This window comes from Schistosoma haematobium, chromosome 2 (genome assembly GCF_000699445.3).
Source record: "Schistosoma haematobium chromosome 2, whole genome shotgun sequence".
In the NCBI taxonomy this organism is placed as follows: Eukaryota; Metazoa; Platyhelminthes; class Trematoda; order Strigeidida; family Schistosomatidae; genus Schistosoma; species Schistosoma haematobium.
This window is the reverse complement of record NC_067197.1, coordinates 35,585,247-35,604,007: the sequence shown is the minus strand read 5'-3', so window position 1 is coordinate 35,604,007 and position 18,761 is coordinate 35,585,247. Positions and strand designations below refer to the sequence as shown.

Sequence of the window (18,761 nt, the reverse complement as noted above, 5' to 3'; positions counted from 1 at the left end):
ATTGGCTCTACTGCTTGCTACTTCATTCATGTTACATGAAGCTCTCATTTGTTAATTTGTCTTATCTTAAGTGTAATGCTGTCATTGTAAAATGAATGTCCCACAGTCTGATTACCGTTTGAATAACAGATTACCGTAAGCTGATCTTTCTCCTGCTAGTCCACTTCCGTCACAGACAAGTACCCAAACAAATCAGATTTCCAAAGGCTCTTAGTGAAAAGGGTGAGTGTAGCCATAAGTCGAATAAACCAACTAACCCTGTTACTCATCCAAGATTTTGTTGGGAATTACCAAACTGACTCACTCGAACGCTAAATCAACTGGTGATGAACGCTCGTAACTCCATCCTGTATATTTAAACTTTCAACAGAGATGGCTAATTCGATACATACCAATCAGTTAACTCAAGGCCCGTATATTGCCACTATTCTAATCTCATATGATTATGTGCGCTTACTACTACACAGAAGCTTTATCTAAATAATGGTTTATAATTCATTAGGGACTTAGATTGAGATTTATAACTCAATAGCCTAGTATGTAGAGAAATTAATTAAGCGGAGATTGGAAATAGATACCATAGTGATAATATGACACGAAATAACTGAAGATAAATTTAAAAAGCATTAGACCCTAGTTTTTTAATTCCTACCATAATATACTAGGGAAATGTTTGGACACTGAAAGGTAGACAAGTCTACTAAGCCAATTCAGTCAGAGCTATCTACTGAAGCATAACGTATATCATGATTTACGGTTAAAAATTGCAAATTATGAGCTCCCCACTGCTCCACATCTCTTATTCATCCTTTTTCGTACGACTATTCTTATACAATTGTTCGTATTGCCGTTTTCACTTCGATTTTCTATTCGTTAACTTACATTTCATACGTCTACATAAAGTGTACGATCACAGACTATTAAACATGTGTTGGACCACCCGCAATATTTTCTAAACAATGAACATGTTAGACAAAGGGAGACCTGTCCCGATATCCTGTTACAACATTAGGGATCTAAACTATCCGTAGTCCCAAGCAGTTATGCATAACATAGGACAGTTAAGCAAACAAACTACTCCCTTCCTATTCATCGAACTTGTCCAATTAATTAGAACCTTATTCTCAACCTTAAGCACCTCAGTCTCGCCACCACTCATCACAACCGCAAGATGAAAGTAACTGTTATGTAAGAATCTGACGAACAAACGAAGGCAGATCCTCGCGGTTCTAAGGATTTCACGTTTGCAAACAACATCCATGATATCCGGCTGACTGTTGTGCGGCTTACAGATATAGCTATGCCTCTACTCCGTACTGTGAACTATCGAAACTGCCCATGTTCCCAAGATATGCTATGCGGGAGTCTATACGCGACACTCGTCTTCCGTAGAAAAAACGATCATTTTTCACTACGTTTTATATTAGTGTCATCTATCGAGATCGAGTTAGAACTAAGGAGACCCGATTTTTTCCCTCTTAAAGTATACAAGTCGTTGACTTCGAGGTTTACTACTCGGATAGTATGAGACATAGCGGACCTCCTTTGGAACGAACCGTGCTACGGCCATCATTTCCACAAAAAACTGGACCAAGCACAACACGCTCGGCCATCACTTCTCATCTTGCCCATTGGGTTGCAACCGTCAGGTCGGAAAACAGCAGGCGACGTGGTCAGTCCCCCGAGACAGACAACTTGCGTTCCACACCTCAAGCACACCACTACCCTGACTTCTCCATACAAGTTCGGAAAAGTCCACCAAACGTGACCCCACCGGCACCTGAAGTCAACATTATGAAATGTCAGCGACGGCACCAAAGACATTACTAGTAAACGGCCACGCGTCCATAGTTGGGATCTCACAAATCCCAGTGACACAGTACATTCCGTAAAAATCGAATCGGCTCGAAAAGCAATAACCCAGGCAAACTATTGATAAAAACCAGCACGTCGGTCCCCAACTCGGTCTGGAAACCCTCCAGTTATGACCCTATGGATAATACCCTCCTGAGAATAAGTAACTGACTTCTTGTTATCGAATTATAATTGTCCAAGCATGACATTAGGGAAATCTATGTGTTCAGTTTCTTACCCTACCATTACGAAACTTAGATATGAAAGGCATTGCGATCTGTGGACGAAACTAAAATATGCGTCGCCAAGTACGTAAGACGCATACCACACTAATGAATACAGAGCGATGGACATCTGTCCAGTTGACAGTATCTCACTACTTTCCCGGGTAAATGCCAAAAACGCCAGATTTAGAATGAAAACAGTGGAATAATTAAGTAAGCTGACAAAGTCATATGTACAACGCCACTATGGTTAAGGACCTTAGTGACAGGATCACGGGGTCTGGAAAATGTTAAAAGAGAATTTCTGTGGATAAATCATCACACGCGTCACATTTTAAAACATCCAGTAGTTCATCCAAGCTTTCTTCCGAATTGTAAGCATCTCTCAATCCAGGGATGTCTTCTATGTTGTCATCTTGTAGACTGTTCAATATACTATCGTACAAGCAAAGAGAATATGGATTCAGGTCGTCAGAGCAATTGCTGTCTCCAGACTGTTTGGTTTCAGACATATTTTGAGATGAGACTTCGACGGTTTGAGCATCGAATAAAGTTGATGATATATCTTCAGGCACATCCTCGGGATTGGAGTTTTGGACGTATTCTTCAGGACATTGTGAAAGTGGAGGAAGAGTAGAACGGACAGACAGAGAGCCACTCCCTTCTGCAGAGGGAGGAGTTCAGCTGACTCTGGTGGCTCAATCTGACTTCCCGAAAACTTCCCCATATGTCTGATAATACCACTTAGTTTTTCTTGGAGTGCTTGAAACTTTTGCTCTTGTTCAATAAACTTGAGGCGGAGCATTCGGTTTGAAGATTTTAGGTACTCATTTTCCCAACGTAGATGAGCTAGATTTTCTTCCATATTTTCCATCAGATCTTTCCTGCGGTCACGCGCCTTCTGTGCTGCCTCCCGGTTAAGTATTTTTCTGCAACAATAAATTAAATAAGAAAATAACCGTACCTTCGGATGATTTTCTCCTCCTCGGTAAGGTTATCTAACCTGGCTCGCTTCCTATGAGACAAAATGGTGGAGGGTTCTGGGTAAGGCAATGATTTTCGGACCAGTGCTACCCTATCACTAGGAGAGGGCAAACCTCCAACGGCGACAACGACAGGACTCCACATCACTAGAAAGGAGGAACCACTAAACTTCCCGCCAAAAAAACATGGTGTGTTTCAATGGGTCCAGTGGTCAAGTCGTTGAAGTTAAAATAGAGTGTTAATTAGCTGTTCGCAGAACCTCGTTAATGTCATAGCTGATTGAAGAAACTAACGACTGAATGCCATAAGACTGAAATATGTGGTACTCGGTCATTTCTCAGAAAGTTCTATTCTACATGTGCCTAAATAAAATATTTACGCGGCAAGACTCTAGATTTTCTCCAAGTTTGCCACTCAAACAGTACAGCCTGGCCATCGCGTTAAGGTCAAAGAGGTTGTACAATAACAGCAGTGTTATTTAACATCGCACTTTTCGAACGGGAATTTAGTTCTAACGTGATTTTCGTTCTCAAACTTTTGTTGTGTTCCTACGAAACAAATGTACCATTTCTGGTCAAGAGAATCTATTCTGAGCTATACGCTCAGCATGTTACGTTTTTTGAGTTATACCCAACTTAACAGTTAATTGTGGTTTCGCCTCAGCTGACTATTCGCTTTTTTTTCTGTTTTTCACGTAAAGGCTAGTTTCAGTTTATCGTAACCCGTTTTTATCCATTTTCGCCCGTTTTTAGTGTACTGATTTTCTTCGCGGTCTTAGGCTTTTTCTAGCATCTAGAAAACGGTTTACGTCAATATAGTCATGAAAACTTCATGCGAACGACCTTTATGCCGTTTTGCTGTTACATCTAGCATGCAGTGGGACAATTGGTTACATGAGGCGTGTACCGGTCTCACAGCAACTGCTTACAACAGACTCAGTGAGTCGGATCATAAGTAGGTATGTGTCATGTGCAACACGGGTGCTGAAGATTTTCTAAGTAATGTCATTGTCCTATTGACAGGTCTGTGGAATAAGTTGTCAGCAAACTTGAAAAAAGACAGTCATAAAGTCATATAATGGATGAGCTACGTGGTCGTAGCAATGCTAATAATGCTCATCTTATAGGGATATCTGAAACTTGGAAATCTCAGTTTATGAACCAGGAGCTTGCAATACCCGTGATGTCTTTCATAGACTCTTGGTTATGCACTTTATATGCCTCCAGGCAGGATCGTAGGTATAAGACCACTCTGCCCCCAGTTTCTGTTTTTCTGTCATTGATAAACAATCCTGATGAATCCCTGTGGTGCTCAGTAAGATTGTCTGCCACCTCGAGGTATCTAGTTGGGGTCATCTACAGAAAGCCTACTACTGACATGGGGTAAGACAATTGTATGCTGGAATGATTTTTCTGCTCTATGCATCTCGGATCCACTCATATCCTGATTCTTGGGGACTTCAATCTTCCTGAAACCAATTTCGAGGAACATATGTATATTGGAGGTATAAACTCAATTGAAGCTCGGTCCTTCAACCTCATTGAGGTTCCGGGATTACTCGAAAACGTGAAGTCGGCAACTCGTCGAAGAAACAGTCAGACGCCGTCGCGCATACACTGGGTATTTCCAAACAAAGAATTCCTAGTTAACAACCCCTTAATTCTGGCTCTCCTGGGGAGAAGCGATCACGCCGTCATGCCTTACTTTTATCAGCAAAACTGAGGTAAGACATCCAGTCAACAACAGGTGCTGGGGTTTCAAAAGGTTTAATGTGTCAACTTTACATGACAGTCTACAACAGGTGAGAAATTCACCCTCAACTTGATGTGGATGCTCATTGGGATTTCTTACTGCACACGCTCTTGTGTGCCGCAAAGCCGTCCGTTCTTCAAACGGTCCCCGAAGTCTACAAACAACCCACGTTCATCAAGAACTGCACCCTTCGTTCGCTAAGCCGCAAAAAACACTGTTATGTTGTATACAAACGAACTGATAACAACGGCGCGTACAAGCGATACAAACATATAAGGAATACATGCGCAGAGGCAACACGAAAAGACAGGCTTCAGTACCAGATAAAGCATATCGATAAATTTATCTCCAATCTGAAGAACTTATTCCTCGTCAAGCCAAAACTGGAGTTTTCCAACTACTAGGTCCAAATGGTCCGACAGATCACAACAGTAACACCACTAACCTTTTGGCTGAACAATACTCTCAGACATTTCAACCAACCCACATTAACTTTATTGATGAAAGCTTCATCTGCAACTCCACAGGACTTTTCGAAGTGAACCTGAGCCCTGACTTGGTGTGCCGGAAACTGCAGCACTTAAAAAGGACAATTCTCCTGAATCAGATATGGTTGATTCTGCTATACTGAGGGAAGCAGCTTCAATCATGGCAACACCGCATAGCATAACTTTCTCACACACGCTAAGCCGAGACAAACTACCGGAAATTTGGAAGCTGGCTCACATCACATCAACTTTCAAAAGAGGTCGAAACAGCAAAACTTCAAGCTACCGACCTGTGACCCTTCTCTCTATACATTCAGAATTATGGAGTCCCTGATATGCAATGGTGTACACGACTATTTATTTTCCATAAGCTTCTTCTCACCCTAACAGCATGGTGTAAGTGAGGGTCATTCTTGTGTAACCAAACTGCTGACGGCAGTGGACAGATGAACAGCCATCCTTGATCGCAAGAGGAATTTTGACGTCATTTACCTTAACTTCTCAGAAGCTTATGATGGTACTTACTTACTAACTTACGCCTGTTGCTCCTAATGGAGCATAGGCCGCCGACCAGCATTCTCCAACCCATTCTGTCCTGGGCCTTCTTCTCTAATTCCATCCAATCCTTGTTCATTTTTCTCACGTCTATTTTCATTTCCCAAGTAATGTGTTCTTTGGTCTTCCACTCCTCTTTTGACATTCAGGATTCCACGTGAGGGCTTGTCTTGTGATGTAGTTGGGTGCTTTCCTCAATGTGTGTCCCATCCACTTCCAGCGCTTCGTCCTAATTTCTTCATCCGCTGGGATCTGGTTTGTTCTTTCCCGCAGTTGGTTGCTGCTAATAGTTTCCGGCCAACGGATCGGAAGTGTTTTGCGTAGATAACTGTTGATAAACACCTGTATCTTCTGGATGATGGCTTTAGTAGTTCTCCAGGTTTCCGCCTCATACAGAAGAACTGTATTGACATTTGTATTGAAAATTCTGACCTTGGTGTTGGTTGAAAGTTGTTTTAAGTTCCAGATGTTCTTCAATTGTAAATATGCTGCTCGTGCTTTACCGATCCGCGCTTTCACGTCTGAATCAGAACCACCATGTTCATCAATGATGCTGCTCAAATATGTAAAGGTTTTTACATCTTCCAAATCTTCTCCAGCAATTATGACTGCATTGGTGCATGCTGTGTTGATAGGGTCAACCATATATGTCTTATCAATAAGCTCAAAATATTGCGTATCAAATCGCCTTTAATTGACAGACTCACTTTATGTTTGAAAAATCGACATTTTAAGGTCGGGGTTAACTTCATTTTATCTCAGTCTTTGCAATGTCCTAGTGGGGTCCCCCAGGGTTCAGTACTAGGACCTCTCCTTTCCTTAATTTATATAAACAATCTCCTACAACAGGTATCGTCTGACTTATTACATTTTGCTGATGATCTGAAACTTTGACAAAAATGCCTCTCGAGCAACCTTGCACTGGTAACACTGAAGAGCATTTTGTCCAGTTTGACGGTAGAACTCTCCACCTAATCTTTAACAGTTTCATTAGTCCCCATTTAGAGTATAGAAACATATTTCTTCCCTCAATTCGAAAGATTAAGGACACTATGGAGCGATACAGCAGCGAGCTATGAAATCAGTTCGGGGACTCAAGTTCAAGCCTTATAAAGAGCGCCCACAATCAATAGATCCTTATTCATTAGAGTGTAGGAGTCTTGGAGGTGACCTTCTCATGGCTTACAGTATCTATACCACTTCTGGACATCCTGTTAAACAGCTACTTAAGTTTAGCTCCAAAACAAATCTAAGGGGTAACACCCAGAATCTAGAGGAACAACACAGAAGAATGGATTGTAGACACAAATTCAACTCCTTAAAAGTTATCAGAATCTGGAATTCGCTGCCGCATGAGGTAGCCGAAGCGACGTCCTAGGAGTCCTTTAGGAGGAAACTAAACCCATTCTTAAGGACTAAGGATAATATCTTACGATGACTTACCAATTTCTTTCGCCTATATTATCGTTAATACATCTAGGGACCTGCATGAAAATACTGGCGACAAACTTGTTGAGTCGGCATTGGGAGAGCTACAACGGAGCATTCAGAAGGCCAAAAGTAGCGGAAGAGTCCCACCTAAATACAGCACGATGGGGCAATTTTGAATTAGCTCGTGGCGCGCTATTATTGGTCAGTAGCATAAAATCTCGCTCCTCTTCACCCTCATATTTTCTACGATGTATTCGGTCTATCCCATGACTCACAATGCTCTTGTTCCGCAGTTGTTACTTTCTATTTTGTTTTTCATTTTCTAAACCCTGCCCGGGTTTCCGATAGGGATCCGTTCCTTATGATGACACCCCTTGAGGTAAGATGGTGTTAGTGCTTCTTTGATCACCAAGTTTTATCTCGGTCACAATCAGGTGGTGATCTGAAGCTGTGTCAGCTCCTCTATTGGTTCTCTCGTTCTCCATTGACCTGAATGTTTTAGAGATGCTAGTATGATCGATCTAATTTTCCTTAGTGTGATTCGATGATGCCCATATAGCTATATGTTTGCATTTTGGCGGAATATAGTGTCACCTATAGCCATTTTGTTAAAGTTACGTCAATTCGCAAATCTCTCAGCATTCTCCTTCCTTCCTTTTAGCCCATGTCGTTTCATGATATTTTCATACCCGGTGTTGTAATTCCAAATTCAGCGTTTAGGTCTTTCGTCATGATGGTCAGATCATTCCCTGGACACATCACTGTGATCGGCTGCAGCCTCTCGTAGAAATAATGTTTACCGTCACCATTGCTATTATTGGCAGGTGCACAACATTAGACAACATTCATTGTAATGCTTTGATGATTTTGAATCCATGGAATCCACATCCTGTAGGTCTCGTAGTTTCCGAAGATTTTCAACATTCCCCGTGAAGCGTCGCAATCCTTCTGTATAAAGATCCTTGAACTCTCAGTCAAGAATTTAAATGGTTCTAATCGTATTCCCTGATGAGCGTTTTTTGTCAAGATTGTCTTCTATAGGGTGAGGTCTCTGACCCCAAGCTCAACCTTCTTTTCTTGTGCGTGCTCAGAACTGGCAGCAACCCCAGAAGGACTACGAGTGGAGTTGTAGTCATTGGTCAACAAACATTTCGGTAACATTTAAGTTAGGGTAGCAGCTCACATGCTTATTTACATTTGCTTCCGCTTTCTTCAAGAAGATAATATCTAGATATATCACAAACGATGAAAAATGCTGAATCTACCCCCGGCACAAAACAATTCTGACCGTAGCCAATTCCACGGGCATCAACGAAATTGTTACTTATAATCTATGCGCCGACCTGTTTCTTCATGATGCCTCTCAGTTTCTAACTCTCTCATTCTATGCTTACTCTCTCTAATAAAATTATTCATATTAAAATTCTTTTACCCCTTGTAAATTCAAGCATTTTATCCACGACAAAGAAGTGGTGCAAAATACCCATTTCTGATCGCTTCTTGAACGCAGATAACTACATTTTATTTTGATTCAATGGATACTATGGGATAGGAGGTGGTACAACTATCATTGTCCCTTAGAACATTCAGGCGTGTAAATTTGGGAATGAACGTATTGATGCAATAGATGACTCTACCTGATTTACCGTAAATTGTGGATCGCAAACTTATCAACTGGTATAATGTATATATAGACCACCCCATGCATATTACTCTGACGAATCGTCAACAAATATATTCTTCATTGAATCGCACTGACTGTATGCGTCTGAAATCATCGAGGGTGATTTTTCTGCCGTAAGCTATGTAAAATCTCAAACTTACTTAGGCTTTTCATATCCTGCTTGAAAAGAGAGAGGCCAGAAGGTAGATATGCCAGGAGACATTGTAGAATTATGTTCTAATTCGATATTTGTACTGCTCTACTAATAGACCTAATTTTAAGATTGTAGATTTATCATGTTGTATTTACCTAATCTATAAGATTTTATATGGACGTCACATCATTGTCTACACTAACTCATCGTATTATAACAATCATCAATGTATGATAAAGAACGCATTTAAGCTGGTGATAAAACAATATATTTAGTATCAATAAAATTATTTTACGTAAGTATGACCACGCCTGCAAGGCCGAGTCATGCCATCCTATCAATTCAATTAACTTAATTCATTCTTTCCGCTCTCTCCATCGTTCGTTTTTTCTCCGCGTTAAATGTTGAATATCTATTCTTCCAATTGTCTCGTGTTCGGCTTTGAAGATTTTGTGGTTGGGGCCTAATGCCACTACGACATAACGAAGACGGCAGATTATTTCGTTTGTTCCAGACTGCAAAGTGAGGTAAGATATTGGTACCTGATATTTACTTGGTTGCTTTAAAATCTCGTTAGTTGGTCGTTAGGTAATGTAATAATTATTGTTCTTGTTCATAAACAGCTTATTCGTATATAAGTGTTCTGAAGAAACCACTTCGAGTTTATTCAGAAATGCAATTATGCACGAGTTACAAAAATGTTTACATAATATTTATATATCTAAACAAGTTCCGTAGAACGCGCAAAACCATTGAGTTGACTTTAGAAGGAAAACGAAAAAATGAAAGAAATAAGCGTGAAATATTCAAATAATTCAATGAGTGTGTCTATGTGACAGGATAAGAATAAACTGTTATATATGTGCTACAATAGGAATCAGAAAGTAAATGAATAGGCAAGGAGACAAGTCATTAATGGGGTAAAATTTTATGGCGGAATACGATTTTGTGCAGAATGATGCCATGGTAGTTCTGATCAATTTCAAAGAATAACTGTCAAATACCAGCTTCAATGGTTTATGTATACGTGGTGAAGACAAAATGAATTCGGAAACTAGTTTATTCAAGCATAACATAAGATAATTTGACCTTAATCACAAACTTTGGATGTTAGAAAGTAAAATTTGTGTGGGAGGAAATGGTTAGTGGCAAGATATGAGATGCGTCAGGAGATCAATCTTGATAATAATAATAATGATAATAATAATAATAATGAAACATATAAACACAAGCGGACTTCTGATATTTGAATGTAAAGAGAGAAAACGAAATAAAGCGAACGAACAGGCGATTGAAATTTCAAAGGTTCTACTTTGCATTACATTCAAATAGGTAGATATTGGACCTTATTTGGATATATCATTGGTAATCACACTGAAATAACAAAGAGACGAGTGGGTTAAACATTCAGGAGACGTGAACAAAGAATGCGAGAGGTTCAGATTGTCTTCCATAACAGAAGGCCAGATTAAGTGTGTCGTGTTTATCTGAGGCCTGCATCCACCTTAGGATGATGGTATCCGAACAAGGATGCCAAGCAAACGTGAACATTGATCTGTAATTAACCTACTGAAAGTGTCTGGCGGATGCCAAATGTCAATGGACTATAAACATGATTCCCATATGGTAGAGAATAGTAGCCGGATTTAACACGTAAATGCAGTCGAGCAAAAAGTTTCTCAAGGCTTCAACACGCTAAATTATCTCAATGACGACGATGAACCATCATCTTCATGTTGGTCGGAAAGAATGAGGAGAACGAAAATGAGATATTTAATTACAATTATAAGCATGTTCGTGAAACAGAATAAGAACAAACGATAATGTGTGCACAGCAAGATATGTCAAAAAAATTAGCGATTTGTTAATGCAGTTAAATTTGATGGTAGAATATGAGTTTGTATGGTAATAGTTTAGAGTGATTCAACGAAAGTCGTATTAGCTGCAAAGAATAATCATCCAATATCGATTTGTATGAATTGCATATATGTAGTGAATATAAATTGAGCCTCACAAAGCTAAATTAAGTGAGATGATAATATATTTCTGCTTGAGCAGGTACACGCCATTTTTACAGGAATGATTTACAAATTACATTTGTTGACTCACGGTATGCTTCTCAACTTAGTAAGTTCATAGTTGTTATAAAGTAGACTCGTAGAGCGCTTGCTGTGAACCATGACCTTGAGGTGATGCGTACGTCTAGTTTGTTCCAGACGTCAGACGTACCATAGCTGTGCTCTCAGAGTAAGATTTTGAAGAAAGAAAAAAGAGAAACAGAAGAGCAGCAAGGCACTTGGATATGAACGCCAAACGTTGCTTAACATTTTGTAGTAGAACAGACAGAGGTGTAATAAATTAGATTAAATTCATATTATCTCTTGTTAGAACGAAATGAAGTAAGAGCGTTCATGTAAGAGAACGTAGTAATAATGAGTTGAGATGTTTAACAAGTTCGAGCAAGCTCACATGAAGGAAGGGAAGTCAAGGTTGGTACAAAGAAAGCTGTTCATTAGTAGGAAATATGTATATAGCGGGTAAAGTGTTAAGAATACTAATAACTAAGACGGTGGAGAAGATTTGTAGCTCAGGTGGATGATTTTGATGGAGTTTTGTTCTCTGGGCTGAATGGTTTGGCAAACAATGACAAATCTAAGGTCAATAAGAACCAATCAACATCGAGGTGTACAGAACAAGCTGTGAAACGCATATGGAAAAATTCGAACACTTCACTTCTATCTGAAGTTTGTGCTGATGATGTCGTTCAGAAGAGCGCCGAAAGCTCTACAACCAAACCATCCAGCTCAGAGAACGAAACTCCATCAAAAATACTAATAACTATATATTTTATTGTCTAGATTTTTTTCTTTCTTTTTTGTCAATCCGACGCCAGCCACACGATTCTGGTTTAAAAGTCCGAGTAAGCATGTTATAAGTTGTCCTAGTAGAATAGCTAATCCAGCATAAGACTGGAAATATGAGTCTGAGTGGTGAGCGTAGGAAGACAATCTATATCACACGTATTATATTTTTAATTACAAACCTTGATCGGTTAAAAATAAAGTTTATGTGGAAGACAAAGAGAGAGGAAACATGAAGAAAAGGATACCTAATACCTCAAGATACCAGTTACATTAATAACGATGGCAACAATAATGACAATAATAATAAATATGAACGTAAGCGGACTTTGGAGGCCTGCGTGAAAAAGCACTGAACAAACAAATGTGTTTTCAAAAGTCCTGCATGTTTGACAAACAATTAAATAGATATAGGACCTTGTTCTTGTCAGTTATTGGTAATCACACTGATATTTGATACGTGACATAAACCACTTTAGGAAAGTCATCAAGGAGATTTTTTAACCGGGTTATAGTTTTGCTTTAACAGAGATTTGCTGGAAGTCCGTTCCACATGGTGACGTAGTGTATGTTTTTGTGGGTCCTCAGAGTCGGTAAAATATTTTCTTCATTGAGCAGGTTGTGGGATGATATTCTAGAGTGAGGAGTAGATGGCGAAGAGTAAGAAATACCATCTCTAAGACGATAGACAAGAACAAGGTATGGTGTTTATATGAACTGAGGATCCTTTTATACTCGATACATGCCTGATTTCGAGTTATGAATACAATGCGTTAGTTTGTGTTCACCTGGTTCTGTTTGGTTGAAATTGCGCTATCCCGGGGATTCCCAGTTAGTATAAGAATTCGACTACTTCTAATCATCACGCAAGGTTTGGTTCAGAGAGGTTCTAACTTGAGTTTTTGACATCTTTGGTGATAACCCTTGTTGTCGGAACACCCAAAAACTGCTTTAGTATATCGCCTTTTGCACATCTTTAGTTTTCACCAGATCATCACGCCTGCAATTAAAGTAAAATAAAATACCATAATGAAGGATGGGCGTAGTACCTTTTTATGTAATAATACTAATCTCGATTCTATGTTATCAAAATTTGTCATCGTGGATCTATTGAGCTCCTTATTTTGGATACCTGTGATGCTATGTGCAATACCTCAAACCTAAGTCACGAACAGTGTTGAGGGTTTTCATTTTTGCTTTTGTAGAGTTAGATATGAGATGGGCTAATGATGTTTACCCATAGTAAAAATGATAATAGCTGTTTGTATATGATTATTCCTTTGATTCTTGATAGCACAGATGTCAAGTTAATGGACATATAGTCAGCAATATTGCTACATGATACCGTTTTAAATTTAATGGTGCTGAGCAATGTCAGTCAGTCAGTCAGTAACAACGTAGAACTTCGTACGTACGTACATCAGTTCGAGTTGCCACACCACATTAGCACAGAGATGCAGTTGTCGATTCAAATCCTGTAGTGGTAGAGGTAATAAGAGTATAAGCAGTAATCGGGAAGATTAGTGTTTGGAGATGTTATTTAAATAGTACAATCCAGTGAAATAAATTTGGAAAGAGAAAAAAGAGGGACATGAAGAATTCAGAAGATGAGAATTTGGGAGAACACAAAGAGTAGATGCTCCTGCGCCATTGCAAGCGATTTTGAGCCATGTCATTCAGGGTCTCTAACCATCGGTTGTTATCATCTCGCGGTCCCCAACCAGGTAGTCTACACCCACCAACATGACTCAGTCCACTTGTCACTGACTTCATGGACTTGTGCCATGTTTTGGTTTGGCCGCCCTTAGCTTTCTTCCAACCTACTCCTATACCACTGAACATAGCACGTCGAGGCAGTCGGTCGTTGGGCATACGTAACACGTGTCCCAGCCATCTCAACTGATGAAGTTTCACTACTTCATCAATTGATTTGCCATCCTTACCTAGTACCCGTTTCCTAACAACTGTGTTACTTACTCGATGGTCCCATGATATACGAGCAATGTTTCGAAGACACCTATGATCGAATACTAGTAACCTACGAATATCCTCCACTCTTACCGGTCATGTTTCACTGCCATAAAGAAGGACGGAACGAACTGCTGCGCAGTAAACACGTCCTTTAGTTGATAGACGGATATCTCGCCTACGCCATAAGTGACGCTTTCCATACAGATGGGTGGGCCGAATAGTTCATGGATAGCTTGAACAGTTTTAAACAGAATAATGGAAATTCCTGACCACCGCATACCATGAATTGTGCAGGAATGCTGCCTGATCCATCCATCATAAATTATTAGATGACAAAATTTGAAGCGCATTGATAATGGTTCCGGGTTTTGTGTTGTAACGTTATCAGCTGAACCGTCCACAACCAGTGTCAGGGTCCTCTACAATGATGTCGTCAACTGTGAAGAATCTGAATCTATCTAAAGAATTCAATTTCAAGCAGGATATGAAAAGCGCAGGGGTCGATAAGTCTAGGTTTTTACTACCTAGTCACAAGATACTTTCGGTAAGATGAACCATTTCTGCCAGCCAAGTTAAGTATGCTCTGAAGCTAATATACTCCACGGTGCTTGTGGTAACAGCACTTTAATTATTTCAACCTTCCCTGAAACGTTTTTAAAGTATTTTGACCTCTATAAATATTATAAATGACATGGTCGTCAACTGGAGTAATGCAATCAATGCAATACGTCAGATTACGGTATAAGTTCGAAAGCACATTATCGTTTGTTCTTATTCTGTTTCACGAACATGCTTATAATTGTAATTAAATATCTCATTTTCGTTCTCCTCATTCTTTCCGACCAACATGAAGATGATGGTTCATCGTCGTCATTGAGATAATTTAGCGTGTTGAAGCCTTGAGAAACTTTTTGCTCGACTGCATTTACGTGTTAAATCCGGCTACTATTCTCTACCATATGGGAATCATGTTTATAGTCCATTGACATTTGGCATCCGCCAGACACTTTCAGTAGGTTAATTACAGATCAATGTTCACGTTTGCTTGGCATCCTTGTTCGGATACCATCATCCTAAGGTGGATGCAGGCCTCAGATAAACACGACACACTTAATCTGGCCTTCTGTTATGGAAGACAATCTGAACCTCTCGCATTCTTTGTTCACGTCTCCTGAATGTTTAACCCACTCGTCTCTTTGTTATTTCAGTGTGATTACCAATGATATATCCAAATAAGGTCCAATATCTACCTATTTGAATGTAATGCAAAGTAGAACCTTTGAAATTTCAATCGCCTGTTCGTTCGCTTTATTTCGTTTTCTCTCTTTACATTCAAATATCAGAAGTCCGCTTGTGTTTATATGTTTCATTATTATTATTATTATCATTATTATTATTATCAAGATTGATCTCCTGACGCATCTCATATCTTGCCACTAACCATTTCCTCCCACACAAATTTTACTTTCTAACATCCAAAGTTTGTGATTAAGGTCAAATTATCTTATGTTATGCTTGAATAAACTAGTTTCCGAATTCATTTTGTCTTCACCACGTATACATAAACCATTGAAGCTGGTATTTGACAGTTATTCTTTGAAATTGATCAGAACTACCATGGCATCATTCTGCACAAAATCGTATTCCGCCATAAAATTTTACCCCATTAATGACTTGTCTCCTTGCCTATTCATTTACTTTCTGATTCCTATTGTAGCACATATATAACAGTTTATTCTTATCCTGTCACATAGACACACTCATTGAATTATTTGAATATTTCACGCTTATTTCTTTCATTTTTTCGTTTTCCTTCTAAAGTCAACTCAATGGTTTTGCGCGTTCTACGGAACTTGTTTAGATATATAAATATTATGTAAACATTTTTGTAACTCGTGCATAATTGCATTTCTGAATAAACTCGAAGTGGTTTCTTCAGAACACTTATATACGAATAAGCTGTTTATGAACAAGAACAATAATTATTACATTACCTAACGACCAACTAACGAGATTTTAAAGCAACCAAGTAAATATCAGGTACCAATATCTTACCTCACTTTGCAGTCTGGAACAAACGAAATAATCTGCCGTCTTCGTTATGTCGTAGTGGCATTAGGCCCCAACCACAAAATCTTCAAAGCCGAACACGAGACAATTGGAAGAATAGATATTCAACATTTAACGCGGAGAAAAAACGAACGATGGAGAGAGCGGAAAGAATGAATTAAGTTAATTGAATTGATAGGATGGCATGACTCGGCCTTGCAGGCGTGGTCATACTTACGTAAAATAATTTTATTGATACTAAATATATTGTTTTATCACCAGCTTAAATGCGTTCTTTATCATACATTGATGATTGTTATAATACGATGAGTTAGTGTAGACAATGATGTGACGTCCATATAAAATCTTATAGATTAGGTAAATACAACATGATAAATCTACAATCTTAAAATTAGGTCTATTAGTAGAGCAGTACAAATATCGAATTAGAACATAATTCTACAATGTCTCCTGGCATATCTACCTTCTGGCCTCTCTCTTTTCAAGCAGGATATGAAAAGCCTAAGTAAGTTTGAGATTTTACATAGCTTACGGCAGAAAAATCACCCTCGATGATTTCAAACGCATACAGTCAGTGCGATTCAATGAAGAATATATTTGTTGACGATTCGTCAGAGTAATATGCATGGGGTGGTCTATATATACATTATACCAGTTGATAAGTTTGCGATCCACAATTTACGGTAAATCAGGTAGAGTCATCTATTGCATCAATACGTTCATTCCCAAATTTACACGCCTGAATGTTCTAAGGGACAATGATAGTTGTACCACCTCCTATCCCATAGTATCCATTGAATCAAAATAAAATGTAGTTATCTGCGTTCAAGAAGCGATCAGAAATGGGTATTTTGCACCACTTCTTTGTCGTGGATAAAATGCTTGAATTTACAAGGGGTAAAAGAATTTTAGTATGAATAATTTTATTAGAGAGAGTAAGCATAGAATGAGAGAGTTAGAAACTGAGAGGCATCATGAAGAAACAGGTCGGCGCATAGATTATAAGTAACAATTTCGTTGATGCCCGTGGAATTGGCTACGGTCAGAATTGTTTTGTGCCGGGGGTAGATTCAGCATTTTTCATCGTTTGTGATATATCTAGATATTATCTTCTTGAAGAAAGCGGAAGCAAATGTAAATAAGCATGTGAGCTGCTACCCCTAACTTAAATGTTACCGAAATGTTTGTTGACCAATGACTACAACTCCACTCGTAGTCCTTCTGGGGTTGCTGCCAGTTCTGAGCACGCACAAGAAAAGAAGGTTGAGCTTGGGGTCAGAGACCTCACCCTATAGAAGACAATCTTGACAAAAAACGCTCATCAGGGAATACGATTAGAACCATTTAAATTCTTGACTGAGAGTTCAAGGATCTTTATACAGAAGGATTGCGACGCTTCACGGGGAATGTTGAAAATCTTCGGAAACTACGAGACCTACAGGATGTGGATTCCATGGATTCAAAATCATCAAAGCATTACAATGAATGTTGTCTAATGTTGTGCACCTGCCAATAATAGCAATGGTGACGGTAAACATTATTTCTACGAGAGGCTGCAGCCGATCACAGTGATGTGTCCAGGGAATGATCTGACCATCATGACGAAAGACCTAAACGCTGAATTTGGAATTACAACACCGGGTATGAAAATATCATGAAACGACATGGGCTAAAAGGAAGGAAGGAGAATGCTGAGAGATTTGCGAATTGACGTAACTTTAACAAAATGGCTATAGGTGACACTATATTCCGCCAAAATGCAAACATATAGCTATATGGGCATCATCGAATCACACTAAGGAAAATTAGATCGATCATACTAGCATCTCTAAAACATTCAGGTCAATGGAGAACGAGAGAACCAATAGAGGAGCTGACACAGCTTCAGATCACCACCTGATTGTGACCGAGATAAAACTTGGTGATCAAAGAAGCACTAACACCATCTTACCTCAAGGGGTGTCATCATAAGGAACGGATCCCTATCGGAAACCCAGGCAGGGTTTAGAAAATGAAAAACAAAATAGAAAGTAACAACTGCGGAACAAGAGCATTGTGAGTCATGGGATAGACCGAATACATCGATGAAAATGTTAGGGTGAAAACGAGCGTTAGAGCAGACGGGACGTATTTCACAGGTCTAACAATTATAGAGGAAAATGCCTCAGTGGGATGCAACATGGGAGTTTTGTATGATGCAACAAATTAATTAGCGCGGTTATATGGTAAACCTAAGCGACTATTGAAGGACAAAAGTTCTTTGGGATTCACGAACAGCAAAGTACTCCTGAACAGATCCGCCCCACCGAACCCACTGGACATCGTAGCAGCACACCCAGACATTTCTACAGATGTCACGCCTTCAACGATTGAAGAAATCAGGATGGACATCGGACAAATAATGAGTGGGAAAGCGACAGAACATAACAACATACCAACCGAAGCACTAAGGTCACGTATAGAAGTAATCGCTAACATGCTCCACGTTCTATTCAAGAAGATTTAGGAGAAAGAACACGTGCCGACAGACTAGAAAGAGGGATATCTCATCAGGATGCAAAAAATAGATGTTAACATGTGTGAAAACTACAGAGGTTTCACACTACTATCGGCACCAGGACAAGTTTTCCACAGAACATTATTGAGCCAGATGAAAGATTCAGTAGACGTTCAGCCTGGAGATCAGCAGAATGGACCCCGAAAGGTCCAGTTTATTCAGAGACCATATTGTGACACTGTGGATCATCATTGAAC

At 39.4% G+C, this 18,761-nt stretch overlaps 1 protein-coding gene across 1 annotated transcript; it reads right to left on the bottom strand.

The window, feature by feature from the left end:
- Positions 1–2,368: 2,368 nt before the first annotated feature.
- XBP1 (X-box binding protein 1) lies at positions 2,369–3,206 on the bottom strand (the record flags this gene model as incomplete). The annotated part of the gene is made up of 3 exons (XM_035732093.2): positions 2,369–2,742; positions 2,787–3,007; positions 3,043–3,206. The coding sequence occupies 3 exons, from the start codon at positions 3,204–3,206 to the stop codon at positions 2,369–2,371; spliced, it is 759 nt and encodes a 252-aa protein (XP_035588560.1).
- Between the last annotated feature and the right edge of the window lie 15,555 nt (positions 3,207–18,761).